Source organism: Mesoplodon mirus (assembly GCF_964341445.2).
Source record: "Mesoplodon mirus genome assembly, chromosome: 3".
Lineage (NCBI taxonomy): Eukaryota > Metazoa > Chordata > Mammalia > Artiodactyla > Ziphiidae > Mesoplodon > Mesoplodon mirus.
The window spans coordinates 34,950,708-34,974,074 of NC_138978.1; the positions used below are offsets into that span (position 1 = coordinate 34,950,708).

The 23,367-nt window shown below is 43.6% G+C and overlaps 1 protein-coding gene across 8 annotated transcripts in view; it reads left to right on the forward strand.

The window, feature by feature from the left end:
* The window catches only part of MACF1 (microtubule actin crosslinking factor 1), a gene marked incomplete at its 5' end in the record, with an annotated part of 343,589 nt that overhangs the window by 59,317 nt on the left and 260,905 nt on the right, over positions 1–23,367 (forward strand). Inside the window, one exon of one of the 8 annotated variants that reach the window (XM_082612356.1) lies at positions 880–1,869. The exons of the other annotated variants lie outside the window; for them this stretch is intronic. Within the exon in view, the coding sequence (XP_082468482.1) occupies positions 1,818–1,869 (52 nt within the window). Of the gene's footprint in view, positions 1–879; positions 1,870–23,367 lie in introns of those variants that run through there. 8 annotated transcript variants of the gene reach the window in all.

The following is a 23,367-nucleotide window of genomic DNA, read 5'->3' on the forward strand; positions in this document are numbered from 1 at the left end:
TGTTGTGGCCTTTCCCTTTGCGGAGCACAGGCTCCGGACGCACAGGCTCAGCGGCCATGGCTCACAGGCCCAGCCGCTCCGCGGCATGTGGGATGTTCCCGGACCGGGGCACGAACCCGTGTCCCCTGCATTGGCAGGCGGACTCTCAACCACTGCGCCACCAGGGAAGCCCTCAAACTCCCTTTTAACCTTGCCCATTAAATGGTTCTTTGAGAAAAGAAACCATGTGTTGTGTGCCCTGTGACTCCTAACACTCAAGATCTGCACAGTGGCTGGCTACCTTGTTGGCACTGTTGACCGACTAGTAGCATGGGAAGGCACAAAAGCTTGGGTTGGTTATTTTTATTATCCAGAGATTTTCCCTTTCCATTATCTTAGCAGCTGTTAATTTTATTTAGCCCGATCTTTTCAAGTAGACATACTCCCTTTTTTCTTTGTTTTCATAATGCTACTTACACAGTTTCTCCACCTGCATCCAGCCTGCATCATTGGGAGTTCTGTGGAACATTGTATTTGGCACACTGTGAGTTCTTCCAGGTCACTGAATGGCAGCCTGCCTGGCAGGTTACTCTGAAAAACTTCAGACCTGGGAGAGGGGTGTCTTTCTTATGAGGGGTTGTTCAGTGGAGTCTGACTTGGTTGTTGCTCATGGATACTTAGCTCAGGTTTGGGAAATGTATGTTCTTTTCATGCTGTCTTATTGGCCTGATGTGTGACTTTTGGATAGTTTGCTTAACCTCTGTGTATTTTCTCATCTGTAAATGAAAATTACATACTTTCATATGTATGTTACTTTCACATGTTAACTTTTCATAAAAACATTTTCAAAGATGAATATAACAATGTAGATGAACTTCTTTGCCTTACAACAAAGATGCTAAGAAATTTAAAGATGCTAAGGAATTTGAAGAAATTTAAGAAATTTGCTAATTTTTTCCTCTAATTATAATCTGTGTAGCTTATCCTAAGAGCCTCTGACGGTTGTGGGGTTAGTCATCTTTTTGAGGCTGATGGAGTAGAAGGAAATTTGCATCAGCTACTGACATCACTAAAGCAAACTACAAACAAATTAGCTGAGTGAAACAGTGCCCCAGAATGGGGAGAATGCAGGTGTCTGGGCTGCATTTTCTCCCTTGTTGCTTTTGGGGAAGGTCTTGCCTCCCTGAATTGGGCTTTTAGCATTTGGGGAGTGGCATCCCAGAACAGTTTCTGCTTCTCTCCGGACTGTGTTCATATGCAGTGTCTCCTCTGTGTGTGACTGTATTCCAGTCTGTAAACGTGTCTGCTGTGAGGAGAGTGCAGAGTTAGTTGTTTATTTTGTAAAACCTGTCTCATTGCCATGTGATATTTGCCCAGGAACTCGTGTTGTGACATTCTTGTGGTGAGTGTGGCCCTTTAAAAGTTTCATTCTCAGATGTTAGATGAGCCCCTAACGGGTGTCCTGAGAAGCATTTAAGCCTCTCTCCCTAGAGTTTAAACCAGAGGAGCAGTAATCCCAGTGGAGCCTGGGCTGGGGTCTAAAGAGAAGGTAGCAGATGAGGTGGCAGATGATAGGCAGGGGCTGCTGCGGTCTCCTGACTCATTTGCACAAAGGAGGGGCTGGCCTCTCCTGGGGAGGTATTTCCGCTCATTGCAACAAATGAGGGCGCACAAAGGGCTGTAATGTAATGAGGCTCCTCTGGTGACGTCACTTGCAAGTGTGGTCAAAGTCCAGTTCTTGGGGGCTAGGAGACGGCAGTGGAGCTCTCCCTTCTCAGCTGTCACTGTGCCATGGTGCCTACTTCCAGCCACTGAGCCAGCACAGCTAGGCCCGGGGCATGAACGCTTACAAGTACCAGAAGTTCCTGGAGGGGCTCAACAACCTGAGAGGTATTCCAGGGCTTCTGGCTCCCCGCCTTTTGTCCTTGCTGTTTGTGTGAACACTTGCTGTGGTGTGTGTTGTATGGGGTCTTTACTCTCCATCAATCCCTAGGGGCTTAGAAAGGCCTCTGACTCAGAGCTGGCCGTAGTTTTTTCTGTGTTTGGGCAATTACATAGAAGGGATAGAGTTTGTAAACGCAGTAGTGGGTGACGGGAGGGAATCCTCTCAGCTGCTCCAGCCGCAGCCTGTTCTCTTGCTTGAATGGGCACTGAAGCCACGTTCGGCCCCTTGAACTCAGCAGCGCTCAGGGTGCTCCTGGCAGGGTGGGCGGAGGGCTTCTGCTTTGGGCCCTGTGCCCTCACCTAGGTGTAGCTGGGGTTCCTGGGACAGACTTTCCACTTGCCTGTGTCTACAGTGAGTCAGAGCCCCATCTGGAGAGAACAGGGAGTTGGGAATGGTTGTGGAGGGGAGGAGGAATGCAGGTTGATAGGGCAGAGACGCCACTATAAAGGGTAAATCAGTGACTTTAAAGGGGACAGCTTTTTACTAAAATAATATTTAAGGGGATTAGTGTTTGCTTTGCATGGTTGGCAAACTTTTCACTGATTATATAATATATGAGAAAAATGCTTCCAGGTATGATGATGCAAGACTCTTTTTGGCTATTAAGGAGGAAAATGAATGAACTCTTTTTACTTCCCTTTTTCTTATTAAGAGGTAGTTTTATTTCCATCTCTTAGGAAGGTGCTCAAACCATCCCTCTTCCATTGGCAGTCAGGGTTCTGGATCCAGAGTGGCCATGGGGTGTGGAGAGAGTCAGGGGAAATAGAGGAAAAGGGTAAAGTTGCTTCCTTCAGGGTTGAGGGGAATGGCAGGCGATCTGGACTCACATCCTGCCAGGGTCTATAGATACTTTACTTTCTTTCATTATCTGTAGAAGAACAGTTTCTAAGAGAACATGAAGAGCTTTGTTTGCTACAAAGGGATATACAACTAAAAAGTATTGTTCCATTGATCTCTATCTTCTCTTCCCTTGTCTCTACCCCCATGCCATACAAACATTTTTTCCAGAACTTCTGACAGCTGGAGCCAGTCGCTTTTAGGTTGAGGGCTCTTCAAGCTCATCACACATCAGACAGGTTTTAGCAAGAATGAGCAACATCAACTGTTGCTTCCCTGTCAAGGAAGTTTTGAGAGGACAGGACAAGTCTGAACTCCTTTATCCAGACTCATGGGGAAGAGGTAGCAGGTGGGGACAGAAAACAGTGGCTCTTCTCAGTGACTCTTCCAGTTCCTGGGCTTTGTTGCGGTCTGTATGAAGGTGCAGGACTGTACCCTTGTCCCATACAAGAGCCCCTTTTCTTGCCTTCTTTCCTGTCTTAGGGAATCCTTCTATATTCCTGGGCATGAAGCCCACCCAACAGCAGGAGCCTTTTTCCCCCTGTGTTTACAAAACTCATGGAAGGATTATCAAACTTAATTAACCTGCATATTCCTTCAGGAGAGGAAAAGCTGCAGAGTAGGAATCCTAGGCCTCTCCTTGGACGCTGATCTCCGTAATATAGTTTTATTCCCTGTTATCCTTACTGTCATTCTTCTGATAAAAGGCCAGAACTTTGTAAAGACGTATTGGCGGTGGGTGGAAACTATAGGAGGTTAATATAACTTTTCCTTTTGGTTCCCCTTTTTTCAAGGGTTTAGAGGAGCAGTGAACCACAATAGGATGGCCACAGCCTATGTGGATCAGGTTTAGCAGTGACCTAAGTGGATTCCTGAGGTTCTCAGGAGACCATACCACTCATAACTCTGTCTTCCTCTGCTGTATGTGCTTCAGGAACAAAGTGCAGGTATGAGGGGTCGGGGGCACTTCTTGTTCTCCTCCCATAAAACATGCATGGGATGTTTACTCCCTAAATAGGAGTTGTTTTGGTCCCCAGTTTCCTGTAACTCTCCTGACTTTCTCAGGGGACTAATGGAACAAGTAGCTCTTGATTTGATCTTCTCAGGGCTGTAGAGGTTTGAAGTTACACCCTACATACATATTTTTGCTTTTGGAAGACGTTATATTGAAATCAGCTTGGCAATCATTTGTTTTCTCAGCTCACCTATAAAGTTTGTTTTTCTCCTTTGCCCTGTTTTTACTAGGAATGAATGAATAACATGGCTAGGAATGAATGAGTGACAGACTAGAAGTACCTGTCATAGTAAGTGTCCTGTATGGGGCTGAAATCAGAGAAGAGAAATGACCACAACAGCAGCAGCTCCCACTCCACTCTTCCTACCCAGACACTGGGGCTCTCTGCCGTGTTATTTTGGCTCTGCACGTCTAAGGTGAACTCAGAAACACTTACTGCAGTGGACATTAAGTAAGAAGACATATGCACTTAGTTCAGTGTCTGGTATGTGGTCGGAATTTACCAAATGTTCTGCCTCTTCTTTCTCCTGTTCCTCCCACAGACTTCTTTGAATCACAGTGAGTCTTGTGCCTGCACTGGTCCAGGATGAGCTGGATCAGGGCACCTTCTGACTGAGGAGTTGTAGCCCTAGTCACCCATCCACATGTTTGGTTCCAGGTCTTACTTGATCTCACTGATTGTTGAGACTGGAAGACAGCAGCAATAGTGATATTCTTAAAAATATTATGGGGCTTCCCTGGTGGCGCAGTGGTTGAGAGTCCGCCTGCCGATGCAGGGGACACGGGTTCGTGCCCCTATCCCGGAAGATCCCACATGCCGCGGAGCGGCTGGGCCCGCGAGCCATGGCCGCGGAGCCTGTGTGTCCGGAGCCTGTGCTCCGCAACGGGAGAGGCCACAGCAGTGAGAGGCCCGCGTACAGCAAAAAAAAAAAAAAAAAAAAAAAATATTATGCACTCAGCAAATGTTAGTTATGGGCTAGGCACTGTTCTAAGCACTTCCCTGTACTAATCCATGCAGCGCTTATAATATTCCCATAACATAGGCTCTTTACAGTGGTATAACCAAAGCTTGGCTGGCCCGAGAACAGGGTCATCTGTCCTGCTAAGGAGATAACAGTGCCTGGGAGTATAGCAGCCAAGATGGCTGTATTGTATAGCTGTCTGATGCTGGGGACCATATGAAGTAGGGAGAATACCCAAGTCTGACTGAGTGTATGTGTGAAACACACTTGGTACCTTCCTCTGAGGGACAGCAGCAGTAAGGTGCTTTGGAGTGAGGGCAATAGATGTCTCTCTCCCCACTAGCCTCCTCGAGCTGTGTTCTGTTTTCTAATCCTTCATTCACATATATACACTGTATAATAGTCTTTATGGCATAAAATGTATAATATACAGTAGTTTGTCCTGTTCACTCAAAGAAAGCATCTGATTCACTCCCTTGTCTCTCAGAACCTGACTCTTTTTCGGGTGGGAGAGGTGCCCAGAACGAGGGCATGTAGCTGTTTTGGTTTAGTCCTTATAATCATTTCTGGAACATTGCTACAGGTGTTAGATAAGTATTCCCCCAACTCTGAGTTGACAGGCCAACATCTAGACACAAACCGTGGCCTTTGTCAAACTCTCCTCTGGGTTGAGTTTCACCCACTGTCCCCTGATTATGGTGAATAGCTACTCCCCTTCTTCATTTCACCTGTACCTTTGTGTGTTCTGGAGGGCCTGACGGAAGCAGGTAATTGGCTCCCCTCTTTGTTTAGTTACAGACTTTGCTTTTCTTGACATGGTTCAGCTTGCAGCCACTCCTCCATCTAGTGGGTAACTGTTGAAGGGAGCCCTGTGGGAGAATAGAGACATTGTGTAAGTCTTGAAGTTCCTGTCTCCAATTTCCTGTGAATCTTTGATGCCAGGATTGAGGTGCAGTATATTCCATTGCTGCTGTTTCCTCTGGAAGGCTCTGACCTTTATTTGTCAAGCTCGCCAGCACCCACAGCTGTTGAATGATTTCTGCCTAGATGCACCACTTTTATGGGCACGACAGGTTGAACTATTGGCCCAAGTCCCGCCCTTTGGCAGAGCCCAGGCCTGTGCTGTAATTAGGGAGGCAGAGAGGTAGGTGAAGTTGAGTGATGAGAAAGTGGTTCTCTAGCCTTTGCTAAGAAAAGTTTGTGATAGGTCTGTGGGATAATAGCTGACTTTTTAAAGCAAATGTACCCCAACATACCCACGTACTTTCACCCTTCTCTTCCTTTGCATATATATACTGTCCTGTTCCCTCTGCCTGGAAGACCACTATCCTTTTCTCCTTGTGTCAAGCTCAATCTTACTTTAGTGCCTAGCTCAATCTTACTTTCCCCCCATGGTTTTTTGTTTGTTTGTTTTGTTTTGTTTGCAGTTCCACATATAATTTATTCTCTCTTTCTCGTCTGTGTTACTGTAGCACTTTAAACATATTTATTTTAAGGGTATCACATTATGGTATAGTTACTTTATTAAACATTTGATTTTTCCTGCTAGTCTTTACTTCTTGGGCAAGTTTCCTGTAACTTCTGTAAGCCTCAGGGTTTTTTTTTTTGTTTTTTTTTTTTGTTTTTTTTTTCCATTTGTAAGATGGGGATGATAATCTCACCAGTTAAATGAGACAGTAAATGTAATAACATCTAGCACAGATTAAGATCCCAGGAGATGTTAGCTATACTGTTGCTAAAGGTGGGAACTGTGTCTCATTTATTCTTGTATCTTCCCGACCCAGTAGTACCTGGCACAAATTAGGCATGAAAGAAACATTTGAAGAACTGAATTACACTAAACTCGTGTATCCAAATGTCATTCAATAGTCACAAAGACAGTTTAAAAAAAGAAAAATACCAAAACAACTCTGACAGTGGTGCCCATGCTCTATACATTTATAAAATCCTTTTTGTAGTTTTTCTCTTCAGCGCCTGATTGTGCTGCCCATAAGAAATTCCATACTTATTTTATAGTCGTACCTAATTTTTGGTCAGAAAATGATATTATCTGGGGCTTTCCTGGTGGCGCAGTGGTTGAGAATCTGCCTGCCAATGCAGGGGACACGGGTTCGAGCCCTGGTCCGGGAACATCCCACATGCTGCAGAGCAGCTAGGCCTGTGAGCCACAACTACTGAGCCTGCGCGTCTGGAGCCTGTGCTCCGCAACAAGAGAGGCCGCGATAGTGAGAGGCCTGTGCACCGTGATGAAGAGTGGCCCCCGCTTGCCGCAACTAGAGAAAGCCCTTGCACAGAAACGAAGACCCAACACAGCCAAAAATAAATATAAAAATAAAATAATTAATTTTAAAAAATGATATTATCCAGGATTGGCTCTTTGAAACATTAACTCCAGTCTCAAAGAATGAAATGTACTGCTCTGGAAGACATTGGAAAGATGGTACTACTAGTCTGTAGGCACTTCCAAAGGAGGGGTTCCAGGTATATTTTGGGCAGCGGCAACGTTGTTGAATAAGTGAACTAGGTGACTCCTAAGGAGGCATGCTCATTTTGGGTTCTCTTAGTTCTGATGTGTTTGTCAAGTCATCTTTCTCATTATCTTACAGCTTTACTTTGGACATCCACTCAGTTGACCAGCCTGGAAGCCTGTTCCCAGTTGGCACATATGGGCTAGCAGGACAAGCCCTCACATCCTGACATGTGCCTTCCCAAAGTGGCCTTTTTTGGGGGACTTTTCTCCCCTCTTCAGTGTGACTAATAAAGAAGCCTAGGAAAAAAACTTAGATTCCCCCCCGCCGCCCTCCCACAATTAAATAGATGTGGTATTTTGTCCTTATAGAAAGAATAGAAAAGCAAAACACCCAAATTACCAAAATCCTACAACCCAAAGATCACTGTTCCTATTTTATCATATTTTCATCAAGTCTTTTTCTATCTCTCTCTCTATATATAATGTTGTGTTTTTATATATTTGTTATCATTGTAATTTAGTTCTGTCTTGCCCTTTATTATTTTGTGAGCATTTTTTTATGCCTTTAACTATTTGTCTGCAATATCATTTCTTAACAGCTGTGTGGAATTTCATCAAATGTAAGGGTCATTTATTTAACGTCCCCCAATTGTGGGGCGTGTACGTTGCTAATTTTTCAGTGCTATAATATGATAATGAACATCCTTGTAAATAAACTTTTCTGTGCATCTCTGATTATATTTTTTGGATAGATTTCTAGAAGTGGAATTACTGGTCTTAATACATATATTCAGAGCTCTGGATGTTGGTTTTTAACTTTATTTCACCTTTAAAAGCTACTGAGGTTACCTGTAACCCTTTGAATACCTTTCTGAGAGCTCTCGGCCCTTGCCCTCCGGGGACAGCCCTGTCTTCGGGCTTAGTGGCCAGCTGGTTCAGATGTTTTATTATCCAGTTAATTTCATCATGGGACGGGTGCCAAGCGTCTCTTTCACTTAGTCAGCAGCTCCCACATGGCATCATCACATCACTGCCCTGTCTTACTCTGAAGCTTTTTCCCCAGCAGCTCCAGCCTTCATTGAAAAATGGCTTCATTGATTCTCCCCACCCTAGTACCTTTTCCTTTTCTATCAGGAGAGATCCATAATGTTGATCTGGAAACTGTAGTACCAAGAATGACCTAATGAATGCTGTATAGAGATCCCACATTGGAACTCCAGATTGGTACAAGGTTGAGATTCTCTTTTTCTTTTGCTGTTGTTACTGAGCTAGCATCTACCTAGTAAATTGCGCCAGCTTAACCTGATATAATAGGGTGACAACTTCTACTGTGTCATCACGCTTGCTTATGGTAGGTGTCTGCCTCTGGAAGAAACGGAAATGGTGCTGTGTGTTTAAATCAACATATTGCAGTCGAGTGCAAATTGGCTTCTGTTACTTGGGACTGGCAGCCCTTAGGGTTATTATTATGGACATGATGAGAGTACAGTCTTGTTTCTGACTTGGAGTTGACATCCTGCAGTAGACAATGTGGGGTTTTCCAGCTGATGATAGACTGGATAGACGGTGTTTGGAGATTAGCTTGAGGACTGAGAGAAGGAAGACACATGTGTGGGGCTTTGTGTGCCGGGGTCAATAAAAACATCCCGACAGCATCCAGGATGGTGGAAAATGGCTTGAGTTACTCCCAGGATTGCATCTTTCCCAGTGAGAACTGCCTGCCTCTCCCGTTCCCAGAGCCCTTAAGCAAGCCTATCACAATGGGTTGGTTCTCTCCTCTGCAAGGAATTCAGGAGTCTGCATGCTTCTGGGGTGAGACCTGTCAACACCTTTTACACCTACTAGACCCTGAGTATATCCTATACTTTTTGGATGCTTGGCAGTTTTGTACTGTTAAAGTTTATCCCCTCCTTAATTGTATATTTTTAGGCTTACTGCTTGTCACTGGGCTGGAGAGGGGCATTCTGTGCTGGTTTGAAATGTGTGGGGAATATGGGGTTCCATGGTGTAATGGTTAGTACTCTAGACTGTCAAATGTGTGGGTTAGTTCTGTGGTGGGATGGGGCTTTTTTTTTGGTTACAACAGGGGATGAGTGTTATATTCTCCCTCTTTCTCAAAGAGTGAGCCTATATGCTAACAAAGAATAAATTATCATTTCCCCCCCATCCTTGGTCTTGTGTTTTTTTGAAGTAGGCAGTTCTGAAAGGTAAGGCTCTTGTCTGCACTATTCTGCCACAGTTTCCTTTGGCTACTCTCCTAGAGAAACCCCAGGCTAGTTGTCCTAACTGTGTATGTTCCTCGTTACAACTGTGGGGATGGTCCCTCTGAATGAATACCAGTTGCTAAACAGTGTCTTTTGCTCATTGTGGGGTGGCAGGAACCTTGTAGACTTCCTGGTTTGATGTATTTTGGAATCTTTTGATGTGGAAGATCATTTTTTACAATTTGTTATCAATTAACTATTTCACTCGCTCATAATGTTTCATGCTTCCTGTCTCTTTCACTGGAAGCCCCCATATCTGTTTCCTTCCTTCCTTTCTTTGAGAACCTTCTCTGTGCCCTGCCCTGTACAAGGCATTGGGGATACAAAGATAAATGACAGTCCCTGTCCTTGAGAGGTAGTCAGTCCTATACACAGCCTAGTGGGGATGGAGATATATAAATACATTTGTGGCCGGTGCTATTATAGAAATATGAACAAAGTGCTGTGAGGACAGAGGTGGAGTGATTACTAGGGGCAGATGGTGGGGGATTGGGAAGACTTTACAGTGGAGTTGGTATTTAAGCTGAATCTTGAACTTAGATAGAGTTTGCCAGTCAAAAAGGAAGAAAAGGTATTCTGGGAAGACAACAGGGTGTGCAAAGGAATAGACTCATGAAGGTCTCTGTTTCCTCTGGGGAAGGTGAGAAGTGTTACGAAGTAGGAAGCTGGAGAGAATGGGTATAGTTGTTTAGGCTAGAATGGAAAGTTGAGCCTGTGTTATAAAAGGCTAAGGAATAATGTAGGTAGTAGGGGGCACTCAGTATTTTTAAGGCAAAGGAATGATATAAACAGGAGGTTTTTTTGGTGGAGAAGTATAACTCTGTCAGCAGAATGAAAGGTCATTTATAGGGAGGTAAGGCTGCAGCTAAAGTGGGGCTGTATGTACCTGATTTTATTTGTCTAGGATAAGAGAAGAAATAAAGAGAGCAGGCATGTGAAACTTCTAAAAGAGAGTTTGATTTTAGAAACAAACAAATTTTTGTTGAACTATAGCCTGAGTGGAGATCCACTTTCCCCACAGCTCAAGTTGAACCCGACCCCGGGTTGTGCAATGTTCTGTGTTTGGGTTGATATTTCCTGGGACTGGTCAGATGATGCACCTTGGCATGAGGCCTGTGGAGTAGCTGAGACCAGCAGCCCCAGGTGTCTGTCAGTGATAAGAGGGAGAAAAGAGGCCCATTTAGGTCTGGGTAGGACTGTTGTTTCTTTGAAATTCTCTGGGCTGCAGTACCTGGCCCAGGGCTCCATCTTTACATGACTCTACAGAGAGATTTCATGTGTTGACGTCGTTCTGTGTTGAGTGTTGGCGTTTGACACTGTTGATCACATCCCTGCCTATTTAAAATATTCTGTTAGCTTCAATGAGGGCATTTCTTGGTTTTCCTTTACCTATCTGATTGCTGTTTGTCTGCCTTTGCTGGATCTTTTCCTTCTTCTGACTCACTCTCATAGTTTCCTAAGGGGTGAGGCAGTGTGGGGAGCTGGGAAGAGCATGGGCTTTGGATCCAGGCTAGGTTGGGTTACTTTCTACATTTACCAGGTGAGTGACTTAGACAAGCTACTCACTTTCTCTGAGCTTCAATTTTCTCATCTGTAAAACAGGGATAATAATATCTCCCACATAAAATTATCAGGGCTAAAGTAATGGCATAGGTAAAGCTCCTAACAAGGCTGGCACATAAACACATAACAAACATAGCTGGCATTATTATTAGGCTGTTCTTGACCTTCTTTTCTTTCTCTAGCCATTTCTTCTGGCTCCAGCTTTTCTTTTAAATTGCAAACTCCCATATCTGTCTTCTACTGTTTAAAATCTCTCAATTAAAAATTTTAAAAAAATTGTAGTAAAGACCATTTAACATGAAATCTACCCTCTTAACAAATTTTTATTAACTATATGAACATTTGTCGTACAGGAGATCTCTAGAACTTTTTCATCTTGCAGGACTGAAACTCTATACTGGTTGAACAGCAACTTCCCATTTCCCCATCCCCCCAGCCCCTGGCAACCACCATTCTACTCTCTGCTTCTTTAAGTTTGACTACTTTAAAAACCTCATATAAGTGCAATCATGCAGCATTTGCCCTCCTGTGACTGGCTTATTTCATTTAGCATAACATCCTTAAGGTTCATCCATGTTTAGCATATGAAGAATTTACTTCTTTTTAAAGGCTGAATAATATTCCATTATGTGTATAAAAATCTCTCAGTGTTTTAATCTCTCTTTTTCCAATTGCGTACAGGACATCCATACTTGGATACTGCTTCGAACTCAGCTTGGCTTCCCTCCTTCTTCCCCAGTTTTGACAACTGTGCCCACATTCTCTAGTCTCCGAGATCAGAAACCCTGGAGACATCTTTGACTCTTCTCTCTTCATCAACCCCCATTTTCATTCTGTCATCGAGTTCTTTTGTTTCTTCAGAATTTCTCCTAAATTTGCCCTTTCCTCCCCATTCCCTTTGCCAAGACTCTTGTCCGGTCACTCATTACCTCATGCCTGAATTACTGTGACAGCCTCATATTTTGTTTCCTGTGTCCTGTCTCTCCCTTCCAGTTAACGCTGCCAGCTACTTCCTACTGTTTTCTGTTACCCAAAGTAAGACAGACCTTTTATGCTCTGACCTGCTTCCTCCTTATCAAGGTTTATCTCACATGATTTCCTGGAACACACCTTTAGCTCCAGACAGATCCGCCTCCTCATCTCCTCTTGCCCTTTCTGTGCAGTTCTCTTTACCTGGAGTGCCCTGGTTCTTTATACTTCACTGAAATCCATCCATTCCTTCAAGCCTCACTGCAGGTCTTTCTTCTCCACGAAGATGTCTCTGATTATCATTGTCCATGTCGATGTGTCACTTTCCCACACTCTAGTTTTGTCTGCCTATGGAAACTGTAAGCTTTTTGAGGAGACTGAGCACTTACTTATAAGGCATGATGACCAAAAGCAAATCCTTCTTTCAGTTGACAAATATTTATGAGCACCTACCGTGTGTGCTGGGCTGTGCACAGGGGTCCAGCAATAAACCACATAGTGAGGAGACTAGTTACACTGTATATAAGCAGATAAATACTGGTTGGTCAACTGAATTTGAGGAAACCAGGTCAGACTCTTTAAGTGAGGACAAATGAAAACAAGAGGGAGACTTCAGAAAACAAGGCCTAAAGGAAACAATTATTGTAGGACAGAGGCATTTAATGGATTCATCGAGCAAATAGTTTACTGAGTATCCACTGATATCGATTTATTCTGGGTATTAAGGATATACCAGAAGACAAGATCAAGTCCCTTTCCTGGTAAAGCTTATATTCTAACATTTAGAGGCATTTATTTTTTTAAATGAAAAGCACTTAATATTGGGTGAAGCCCATCTGTAAGAGGTCAGCAGTGAAGGAGTTAATATGCTCGTAGGGCTCTAGGCTTTGTTGAAACAGATGGTTTCTCAGCCCTAGGGAGTGTTTTTAAGGGGGATTAGAGGACTGGGCTGAAGAGGGCCTGAGACCTCTCTCCCTCACCCCATAGCACACACACCTGCTATTCGGTGCCTGATGAGCTATGTAACTTGTCCCACACTTGGGTAGACACTTATTTGCAGGTTTGTGGTTGTGGCTTTAGGGCTGGCTGTATGCTTCGGGCATTTTTATTTTGCTTTCCTGATTTTTATTTATCATCTAACATCAGCGAAGTCCCACTTTAATTTAACAGATGTTGGGACTTGTCAGTGTTCCTTTCTGATCCATATTTACTTTTACATAATTATGATCCTGGTCTGTATATACATTTTTTTCAATCCAGTTTTTTTATTGTGGTAAAATACTCATGACATAAAATTTACCATTGTAACAGTTTTAAAGTGTACAATTCATTGACATTAAGTACATTCACAGTGTTGAACAACCATCGTGACTATCTAGTTGCAGAACTTTTTCATGACCCCAAATGGAAATCCCATACCCATTAGGCAGTCACTCCCCTCCCCTCCCCTCTTCCCCTCCCCTCTTCCCCTCCCCTCTTCCCCTCCCCTCTTCCCCTCCCCCCTCCCCTCTTCTCTTCCCCTCCCCTCTTCCCCTCCCCTCCCCTCTTCTCTTCCCCTCCCCTCTTCCCCTCCCCTCCCCCCTCCCCCAACCCCTGGCAACCACTAATCTGCTTGTTCACTTGCTTGTTCTTGATATTTCGTATAAGTGGAATCATATAACAGGTGGCCTTTTATATTTGGCTTCTTTCAGTTAGTTGTATATATATATATATATATATATATATATATATATATGCCTTTTTCATGTGACAGTATAAGGATTTTTTTAGTGTTTCCTTATAGTCATTATAATTTTACATTGTAATGTTGATAATGGTTTCACTTAGCCATTATGTTAAATGTTGAATATTTGGATTGTTTCCAAGTTGTTGCTGTTATCAGAACTGCTGCAATGGACGTCTCCCTGACTGTGCTCTGCCTTCTTTCAGAGGACTCTGTATGTTGCACACCAGCTGCAGAAGAACCGTTGTCATTGATTAGGATAGTGTGGTCTGTTAGCCAACTCTCAGGGAGAACAGGAGAGAAATGATTTTTTTTTTTTTTTTTTTTTTTTTTTTTTTTTTTTTTTTTTTTTTTTGCTGTACGCGGGCCTCTCACTGCTGTGGCCTCTCCCGCCGCGGAGCACAGGCTCCGGACACACAGGCTCCGCGGCCATGGCTCGCGGGCCCAGCCGCTCCGCGGCACGTGGGATCTTCCGGGATCGGGGCACGAACCCGTGTCCCCTGCATCGGCAGGCGGACTCTCAATCACTGCGCCACCAGGGAAGCCCGAGAAATGATTTTTATACAGAAGGGAGCATTATACTTTGCAACAGGAGAGCTTGATCGCCAGGGAATGGCAGGGAAAAGAAAGGTTCCTCCCCCGCCTCCCCCCCTACTGTCTAGAATTCTTCTCTGACACTCCCTCCACCCCCTTGTGTGTAGGAAGGAACTGAGTATAGCAGTTGAAGAGGAAATGTCTTATTCATTTATTCATTCAACAAATATTTGAGAGCCTACTATATGCCAGACATTTGAAGCTTGCCAGTGGTTTGAGCCCGGCCAAGCAGTACCTTTTACTCTACAGGCCTTTGGTCCTGCCTGGGAGCAAGATGCTGGAACTGCTTCCAGGGCAACCAGGATTCAGAGTCCTGAGCCACACAGGACCTTATTACCTCTTGGTTTAACACCTCAAGGTTTGGGAATGCTTCCTCTGGGGGATTTTACAGCCAGGCTGGGACTCCTCATACACAGCTACTCTTTTTCCCCATTGTGACAGAGACCTGGCTGCTAGGAGATGTGCCATTGGGCCTGTGGCCTCAGAGTGGTTTTATTCACAATATCCTGGCAAAGCAGCAAGGGGAAGGTGCTGTTGCCTGGGTCTAAAGGCTTCAGGCACTTTGTTATAGTGAAGTTACCATGTTCATGCAAAGCATGGAGGGTGGAGTGTCAATTCTGAGTTTAGCCCAGATAGCTCTGGGATTAGTGCTGCTGGGACCCTCTTGTCTTCTGGCAGACTGTCCCCCCGCTCCTTTTTATTTCCTTAACTGACCCATTTTATAAAATAGTCTTAATGTCTCTTTACCCTGCTGGGAAAATGTCTACCACTTAAGGCCACTTAGGGCCACACTATGTCTTTAAAATCCAGTGTAAGTAGAGAAAGCACTGAAAGCCAGATCTTAACAGTTACCCTTAAGAAAGTGCTAAAACTCTGAATTGTTGCTGACTTGGGGTAAGAAGCACAGAGGTTGGTGAGAGGGCCGGAGTTAGGCCTAATCCCTGCCTCTTGCACCTACCACTTGTTACATTTCTTTCACTGCCAGAACTTGATCCATTATGTGTCTGTATCTTCAGATGCATCTTTCCTAGTGTACTTTTAAAACTGTTGAACATTCCCTCTCAGGTAGAGGAGAAAGGAGTTAGACCACCAGGAACAGAGACTCTGCTGTCTCTCCCCCTTCACTGTGGAGTTACGGGAATTGGCCTAGAGTTGCTGAGGGGCTGCTGTGTTTGTGTTTCAGTGGGCTGGCTTTACTGAGTGGGACACAAAAGCCCAAAGCACAAGCCATTCCCACAAGCCTAACATTTTCATATTTCTTTCTCTGCCAAAGAATCTTTGGTTAGGGTTAAGAATAACCAGTCTGTCTGTGGAAATACCAAGGGCTTTTGTTTGCCAGAAGAAAAGGGCTTTTGATTAAGGCTGTCTTCTCTCTCTCTCTTTTTTTTTTTTTTCCTTAAGCTGCTGTGAGAAGACTTCAGAGCCTCTGAAGGTGCTGTGCTTGGGGGAAGGAAAGGTAGCTAAACAGAACCAGGAGAGACTTAACCATGCTCTGCCACCCGTTTGTGAAGAGATTAAAATAAATAAATAAAAGCAGTCCCAATTTTTGGTGATTGCTTTTACTAGCCTTTCTTTCTTCCTGTCTTTTATGAAATCCATCCAAAACAGTAGTTCCCCAAGGACCTACCATACAGATGTCCTTGAAACCCACTCTATCACTTAGTGCGACCGTGGGCAAGTTATTTAACCTTTCTCTTTAGGTGAGTTTCTCAGCTCCAAATTGAGGATTATAATAGTGCTATTTTCATAGAGTTTTAATGAGGATTGAATGAGGTAATATGTAGAAAGTACTTAGAACAGTGCTTGGCACATAGTAAGTGCTCAGTAAATATTGACAGCTATCTCAGTAAATACTATTCCTCCTATCTGTATCAAATGCTGAGTGTAGCTTTATTTTCCTGATTCCAGCTGTGGATTGCTAGGGCTGTCAGAGTCAGGCCTTTGTTTTTTTAGAGTGAAAAGGAGGCAGACATTCCCATTGGGCATGATCTTTTTATCAGTCAGAGGCAAAGGGAAAGATATATTCTCTGTGTGGACACTTAGAGGCTCAGTGTGTCCTTAATTGAATGTCAGTAAGGGAATCCATTTCATTAGGAGGAACTTACTATTCTTTGGCAAAAGCAGTTCCTGTTTGTTGGGTGGGAGTGGGTCATGACTAAGGCAGGTAATGACTTTCTTTCTTGGTCTTTGACTGAGGATAGTGAGGTTTCTTGTGCCCCAGGAGAGCCTGAACTAAGCTAAAGAGGAGGGGCCTCTGGTCCTTCAAATATACAGCAGTGGGAGAAGCAGGAGGCATGTTAATAGGGGAAGGGGGCATCCTCAGGGCTGGGCTGGTCCCAGTGACTTTAGTACCAGGTTTGGGAGTGTCATTAATGGAGGCTCCGAGAAAGTGCCTGGCCACTGCATTTCCCTGGCCGTAAGTAAGTGACCTGCTGCATGACTCACCCTAAGCCTCTGAGCTGTTTTATAAAGCTGCCACCTCCTTTCCCAGATTGCTGGGGGTGGCTAAGGTAGTGATACAGAAATTTACGTTTGTTGTCTCTTTCTTGCCCTTGTCTGTATTGCCTTCAGCTTTTAGGAAGGATTTCCATGTCTGCCCACCCCCCCCCACCCCCGCCAATCCCTCAAGGTGAAGTCTCATCTCACCTCTTGCAGGAGGTTCGTTTCTAAAGTTAGCACATAAAGTGAAAGTCCCAAATAATCAAAATTATCCTTGAAAAATATCTCAAATGATCCATAAATCCAAGTATATAAACCCGGTTTTGTATACATGTCAGGACAGAGTTGGAACACCATATGAAGTAGTTGGCCTGCAATCAGGGGGAAATTTATATGAAAGGATAAGTGTTCTCAAACACTAGAATCATATTCAGGATTCAAGGTGCTCATAACGTGAGAGGTACACTGGAGCCAAGACTTGCTGATGTCTCAGATTCAAGTCCTGTCACCTCATGTTCACCTTGTACATAACCTCACCTTGGTGTGAAACCTCATTGAGTGGAATCTGAGTAAACCTCTGCACGTGTTTAAATTATTTCTCTCTCTCTCTCGTCAAATTTCTTTAGTTCAATGCAAGTGTTGAGATTCTCCATATTCTTCTTTTGTGCTTTCTGTTTTTCTTATTTCACTTTTTAAATCTTTATTTTCTTCTTCTAAACATGTTTCATAGCTCTCTGCATTCTTCTCTTATCCAAAATGCTTATCTGTGTGGCTGCTTGTTGCATTTCTTAATTATTTTCAGTGTTCAGGATTCTTTAAAGGGGGCTTGGGGGAGAGAGCGCGAGTGGGAGGGGAAGGCCTCTAACAGTCTTCATTTAATTCTGTAGTCATAGCTTCCACTCTCCTCCGCTCTGGTCCTCTGCTAACTTACAGTTCTTACCCCTTGCACATAAGGCCCTTTCTTTCCTTCATTTTCTTCCCCCTTTGGGTCATTCTTCAATAGAAAATGTCTGCTTGTGTTAGGCCAGTTAGAAATGAATTCTTGTTATACCTACTATGCATCACTGTTTTAGCTCTAGATGATTAGTTGGTTCATGGATCAACCCCAAAATCATAGTATCATGAAGAGATAGATGAGGAATGCAGCCCACCTAGAGAGGTCAAGGGACACTTTCCCCAAGTCACACAGCTGATTATTGACAAGCTAAAGTCATGACCCAGGTTCCTGACTTGGAGTTGAATTCCTTTTCCCCTAATCACATTGCTTGCCTTTGAAGCCTTGGATGGGAGCAGTCCTTTGTAACTGTTTTTTTTTTTTTTCCTTCTCCCAGCCTTTGGGGAATTGTGACTTCTTTTCTTTCGTTTAATTTTATTTCAGTTCCTTTCCTTAACAAAAATGCTAGATAATATGAACTTCAAGAGGGTTAAATTTAGTTCCTTGTCAAAGATCTATTTGAGAATTATGTCGCATCTCTTGACAAAAACTTAGAGCTGTGTTACAACTTCTAGGACTGGGAATCACTGTCACTGGCATAGAGGTTTGAGACAAGGGAGTTTGGTGACCATAGTTCCAGGAGGGCGAGGGTTTGTGTAGGGAATCAGCTGGCACACAGAAGGATAGTCAAGGTCAACAAACATTTGTTGAATTCCACTCTTTGCAAGGTACATGACTAGGTGTTGAGAATATACAGTCCCTGCTTTCAAGGGGCTCATGGTCCCTTGGTTCAACTTGAGAAAAGAAGGTAGTATGTGTATTTAGAGAGAGAGCTCAGCGAGGCTGTAATTCCTCTTGTCCTGATTTGGTCACAGAACTGGAGGAGATGGAATTGCTGTTCATTGGGACCTTGAAAAAATCTGAAAATATAAGGTACTGAATGCTAGTTTAGTACTCAAATAGGGCAAGGTGGGGTTTCGCAGGGCCTCAAGGGTCAGTTGTATCTACTCAGTGAAAAGGTTAGGTGGGGAAAATGGAGTTCTTTATCCCCTTTCCTCCCCCTTTCTACTGGTAAGTATTAAGCTAGGTACTTTCTAAAAAAAATTTTTTTTTTAAACTATTTCTTTTGAGCGGAGGGTGGCGGGCGGTATCAGAAAAAAATAACTAATGAGAAAAATGATTTGCAAAAGATAACCCTTGCTTCACGTAAATCAAGCAGTCAGTCAGGCCTGGGAGAAGTTTATGCGGTGTGTTCAGACATTGAGGCGGCAGGAGCTTCTGGCTGGGAGGAGCATACAGTTGTTCTGACCTTTGCAACCCTGCCCCAGCCATCCATTGTGAGTTTGCCCAGTTCCTTCAGCTTTTGTTGTTTTAAAACATCACATTGTAACAAAGTTCAAAGCTGTATTCCTTGTTTTCTCAATCCTAAGGAAAATGGGTTATTTTCAGCCAGGTACCTTTCTTCTTTGTCCCAGAAAAACTGTAAAACTAAAAACAAAACAAAAAGATGAGCAACTAAATCCTCCAATAAAACAAAAACTTCAACAGCTGTGATAGACTTGTGGAGCCTCTGGTGTTGGACCACCTAATGGGGTTTCTTATACTGCAGGAGTTTTCCAGATTGATGGCTAATGTACAAATAACCGTGTCAGGTTCTGGCTGTCGTCATTTTGCTGTTCAAGAAGGGAACATCAAAGAGGGGCCCAGGAACCACTCCATGTGACATTCTTAACATTTTTGGTGTTCACCGAGAGGGGGCTGGTGGTGGTGGGGGGAGTGTTTGGTCATGTAGAGGAAGGTAGGTGTGCACAGCCCATGCCCAGTTTCTGATTGGCATCCGTAATGCAGCCTTCTCTCAGAAAGCTCCAAGACGTGACTTTGTGGAACAGTCTCAGTTCTGCTCTGTGCACTGTTTACTTTGCTATCTCCACCAGCAGCTGTGTGAATGGGAGAGCCATTGCCTTCTGAAATACCCTTAGGCTGTTCCCACTGACCTTCAAGTCTTCAGAAGCATTTGAGTGAGAATAATGCTAAAATCCTTTAGCTATTTGGCTCAAAGGAAAAGCTGCACTGCCATAGTGATAAAGCTCCCAATTGAATAAGGAAAATGGCAATTTCCAAGAATCTGGGTGGTAGTTATTTTAATCAAGTTGAGAAATGGGAATCATTGAGAAGGGGATTTCCGCAGTACCTAGGCTGTCAGGGAAACAGTTATTCCCATCTGCCTTCTGTTTACAAATTCCAGGAAAGGAGCATGAGGCCTAAGGTTGTATCCCTGTCCTCAGTAAGACAGGCAGTCCGCAGGGGCCTGCCAGCGTACTGCCTTATAGTTACACTGTAGTGTTTCCTTTAAAAAATACTTTAGAGGGCTTCCCTGGTGGCGCAGTGGTTGAGAGTCCGCCTGCTGATGCAGGGCACACGGGTTCGTGCCCCGGTCCAGGAAGATCCCACATGCCGCGGAGCGGCTGGGCCCGTGAGCCATGGCCGCTGGGCCTGCGCGTCCGGAGCCTGTGCCCCGCAACGGGAGAGGCCACAACAGTGAGAGGCCCGCGTACCGCAAAAAAAAAAAAAAAAAAACCAAAACTTTATATACGGAACATAATCTTAGTATTTGCACATGTATGAGCATCCTTCCTAAAATCTGCAAATATAAGAAATATAGAAATACACTGTAGTCTATAAGCCTTTGTTCTTGGGGAAGCCGACTGGGGATTTCCCTCATCTTTGTGTCCTATCAGACTCCTTGAGAGGGGTGACAAGAACATTTCTCTCTTTTTCGCCTCTCTTTCATTCACCCTAATGGGACAAATAGTTGCTGGATTCAACAACATTCTTTCCCAAATGATTCTTAAGGCATGAGGGTCACCGAGATTTATTTTTAAACTAATAACCTCAGGCTGAGGGAAAGCAGTTGTCCTTACTGAATTCCCTTGGGGGCTTTCAGCTGCCCAGACACCCCACGTCTTTATGGGGCACATTCCAGCGGTTTTAAAGCCCTGACCCTCAGAGTGAAATCTGGTCTGGCGTCTCACTCATGGAATCCGTGCATGAGCCATGGCCATGGCATGAAGTAGGTGTCAGATTGGAAAGCTGAAGGAACAGGTGGCCTGTGAGCTTAATATAATACTTCCGGCTTGGTAAAGTGGTTTTGGAGCCTTATGCTTATTGAAAGTTTCCTTCTGCTTTCTTGTCAGCTTTAGCCATCTCTTGATGGTTTCTTTAGTTCCCTTCCTGGATGTTTTAGGAGCATACTGGACACTGTCAGAATATAAGGAGTTAAAGCACAGTGAACTTGTGGAGAATAATTAAGCAGTGATTACGTGATATTTTAACTCCTGTTTACAGGGGAGAAATGGAAATCATCAGGAAAAAAAGTTTGACTGAGGTCATCTTTGTTGGCCAGAGTTTGTCTGCCCTTATTCAGTTTCATTTTTAGCTGTAAGGGGAACTCCCACACATACTTCTTTACTGATGTCCATCTTTGTCTTTGGTCATATTTCTCCCTCTTCCCCTTCCCCCTTCCCCCTCTCCCCTTCTCTCTCACCCCACTTCACCTCTGCCTCTTTCCCTACCTCCCCTATGTTGCTTTAATTGGTCTGGGAAAACCAGTTTCACCCAGAACAGTTGGAGTGGGACTCCCTTCTGTGTCTTCTCTTCCTTGAAGGTCTTGGGATGAAGCATAGATAGGCGATTTGGGATATTTGGAAAGCCACTGGACTAGTGGGAAAAGCACCAGATAAGGAATTGAAGATGCCTGGGTTTGAATCCTAGCTCTGCTACTTATTAGCTGTATAATCCTGAGCAAGTTACTTAATCTCTTTAAGTCTCAGTTTCCTCTTCTATAAAATGGGAGTGATAATTCCTACTTGAAAGAGTAGGAATTAGAGAGGATTAGAGTTATGTATGTAAAGATCATTGTCTGGCACACACAGTAGGCATTTAATTGTGTTTGAAAGTAGGAGCTTTGTGGGACTTCCCTGGCAGTCCAGTGGTTAAGAACTCCACGCTTCCACTGCAGGGTTGTGGGTTCGATCCCTGGTTGGGGAACTAAGATCCCGCATGCCAGGCGGCCAAGAAAAAGAAAAAAAGTAGGAGTTTTGCTGTGTGACTGGAGAGGTGAGAGTTGATGGTAGGGTTTAGATTGCCTTTGGTTAGCTTTTTGCCTATCTAACTACATGTTAATTGTATAGTTTATATATTGTAATATGAAGTTATGTTATTCTTTGCCTTTATTCCTGTCTGGTAAGTGTAGTAGCAACCCAAAGGAGAGCTAAGAGGGCCTTTAGCCCCCCTCCCCATAGTCTTCATCACCTCCCCCTCCTCAGCCACTCTAAATAAACAAATTTAAGGGAAAAGAGTTTATATATAAATGTAGAATTAAGACTTACTATGATTGCTTCTCTTCTTCCAACTGGATTGCTATATTTGAGTCCATTTTATGTAAAATTTCTGTTTTCCTACTCTAATACTGATGCAAAGGTTTATTTCTCTCAGGAATGATTTGTGGCCAATTTATATAAAGGAAGATGTTAATTTCTGAACACTTTTTATTTTGTCATATTGGAGGCATTTGTGGTGGAGAAGTGGCTCATGGTTATTCCATCCTTTTTCCTTTACTGAAGTGGAATGAGCCAAGGCCAGTGGGGCCTGGCAGAGCACAGGGCCTTTGTTGTTCCTTTCAGCACAAGTATGCTTGGCGATGTCTCTAGGTCTTAGGACTTTGGGTGCTCAGCTGTTTTGGAAACTTGTTATACAGCGTGATGTGTTGCTTTGCAATATGAAAGACATGTTGTGGCTTTATAATCAGTATCTTTTAGCATATCACTTCTATTTATTTATTTATTTATTTATTTATTTATTTAATTTTGTCTTATTTTATTTTATTTTTTTGGCTGTGTTGGGTCTTCGTTGTTGTGTGTGAGCTTTCTCTAGTTGTGGTGAGCGGGGACTGCTCTTCGTTGCGGTGCGTGGGCTTCTCATTGCAGTGGCCTCTCTTCTTCCGGAGCACGGGCTCTATGCGCGCGGGCTTCAGTAGTTGTGGCTCTCAGGCTTTAGGGCGCAGGCTCTGTAGTTGTGGTTCACGGGCTTAGTTGTTCCGCAGCACAGCATATCACTTCTTTTGGGGAGGAATCTTCAAAATCAAGTGTCTCCAGTATATTTAAGAGTATAAGGAAATTTGAGTAGTTTTGTCTCAAAGTATCAGAAAACAGTGGCTCAGATTTCTTTTTATTTTATATGTTCATGAATTGGAAGACTTAATATTGTTAAGATGGCAGTACTCCCCAGATTGATCTACAGATCAATCAGTCCCTACCAAAATCCCTGCTGGCTTTTTTTTTTGGTAGAAATTGGCAAGCTGATCTTAAAATTCATATGGAAATGCAAGGGACCCATAAGAGCCAAAATAATCTTGAAAAAAGAGGAACAAATTGGAGGACTCACACTTCCCAATTTGAAAACTTCCTCCAAAACTACAGTAATTAAGACAGTGTGGTAATGGTATAAGAATAGACATTTAGATCAATGGAATAGAATTGAGAATCTAAAAATAACCCCCTACATTTATGGTCAATTGACTCTTGACAGAAATGCCAAGACAGTTCAATGTGGGAAGAATTCTCTTTTCAACAAATTATACTGGGACAAATGGATATCCATATGCAAAAGAATGAA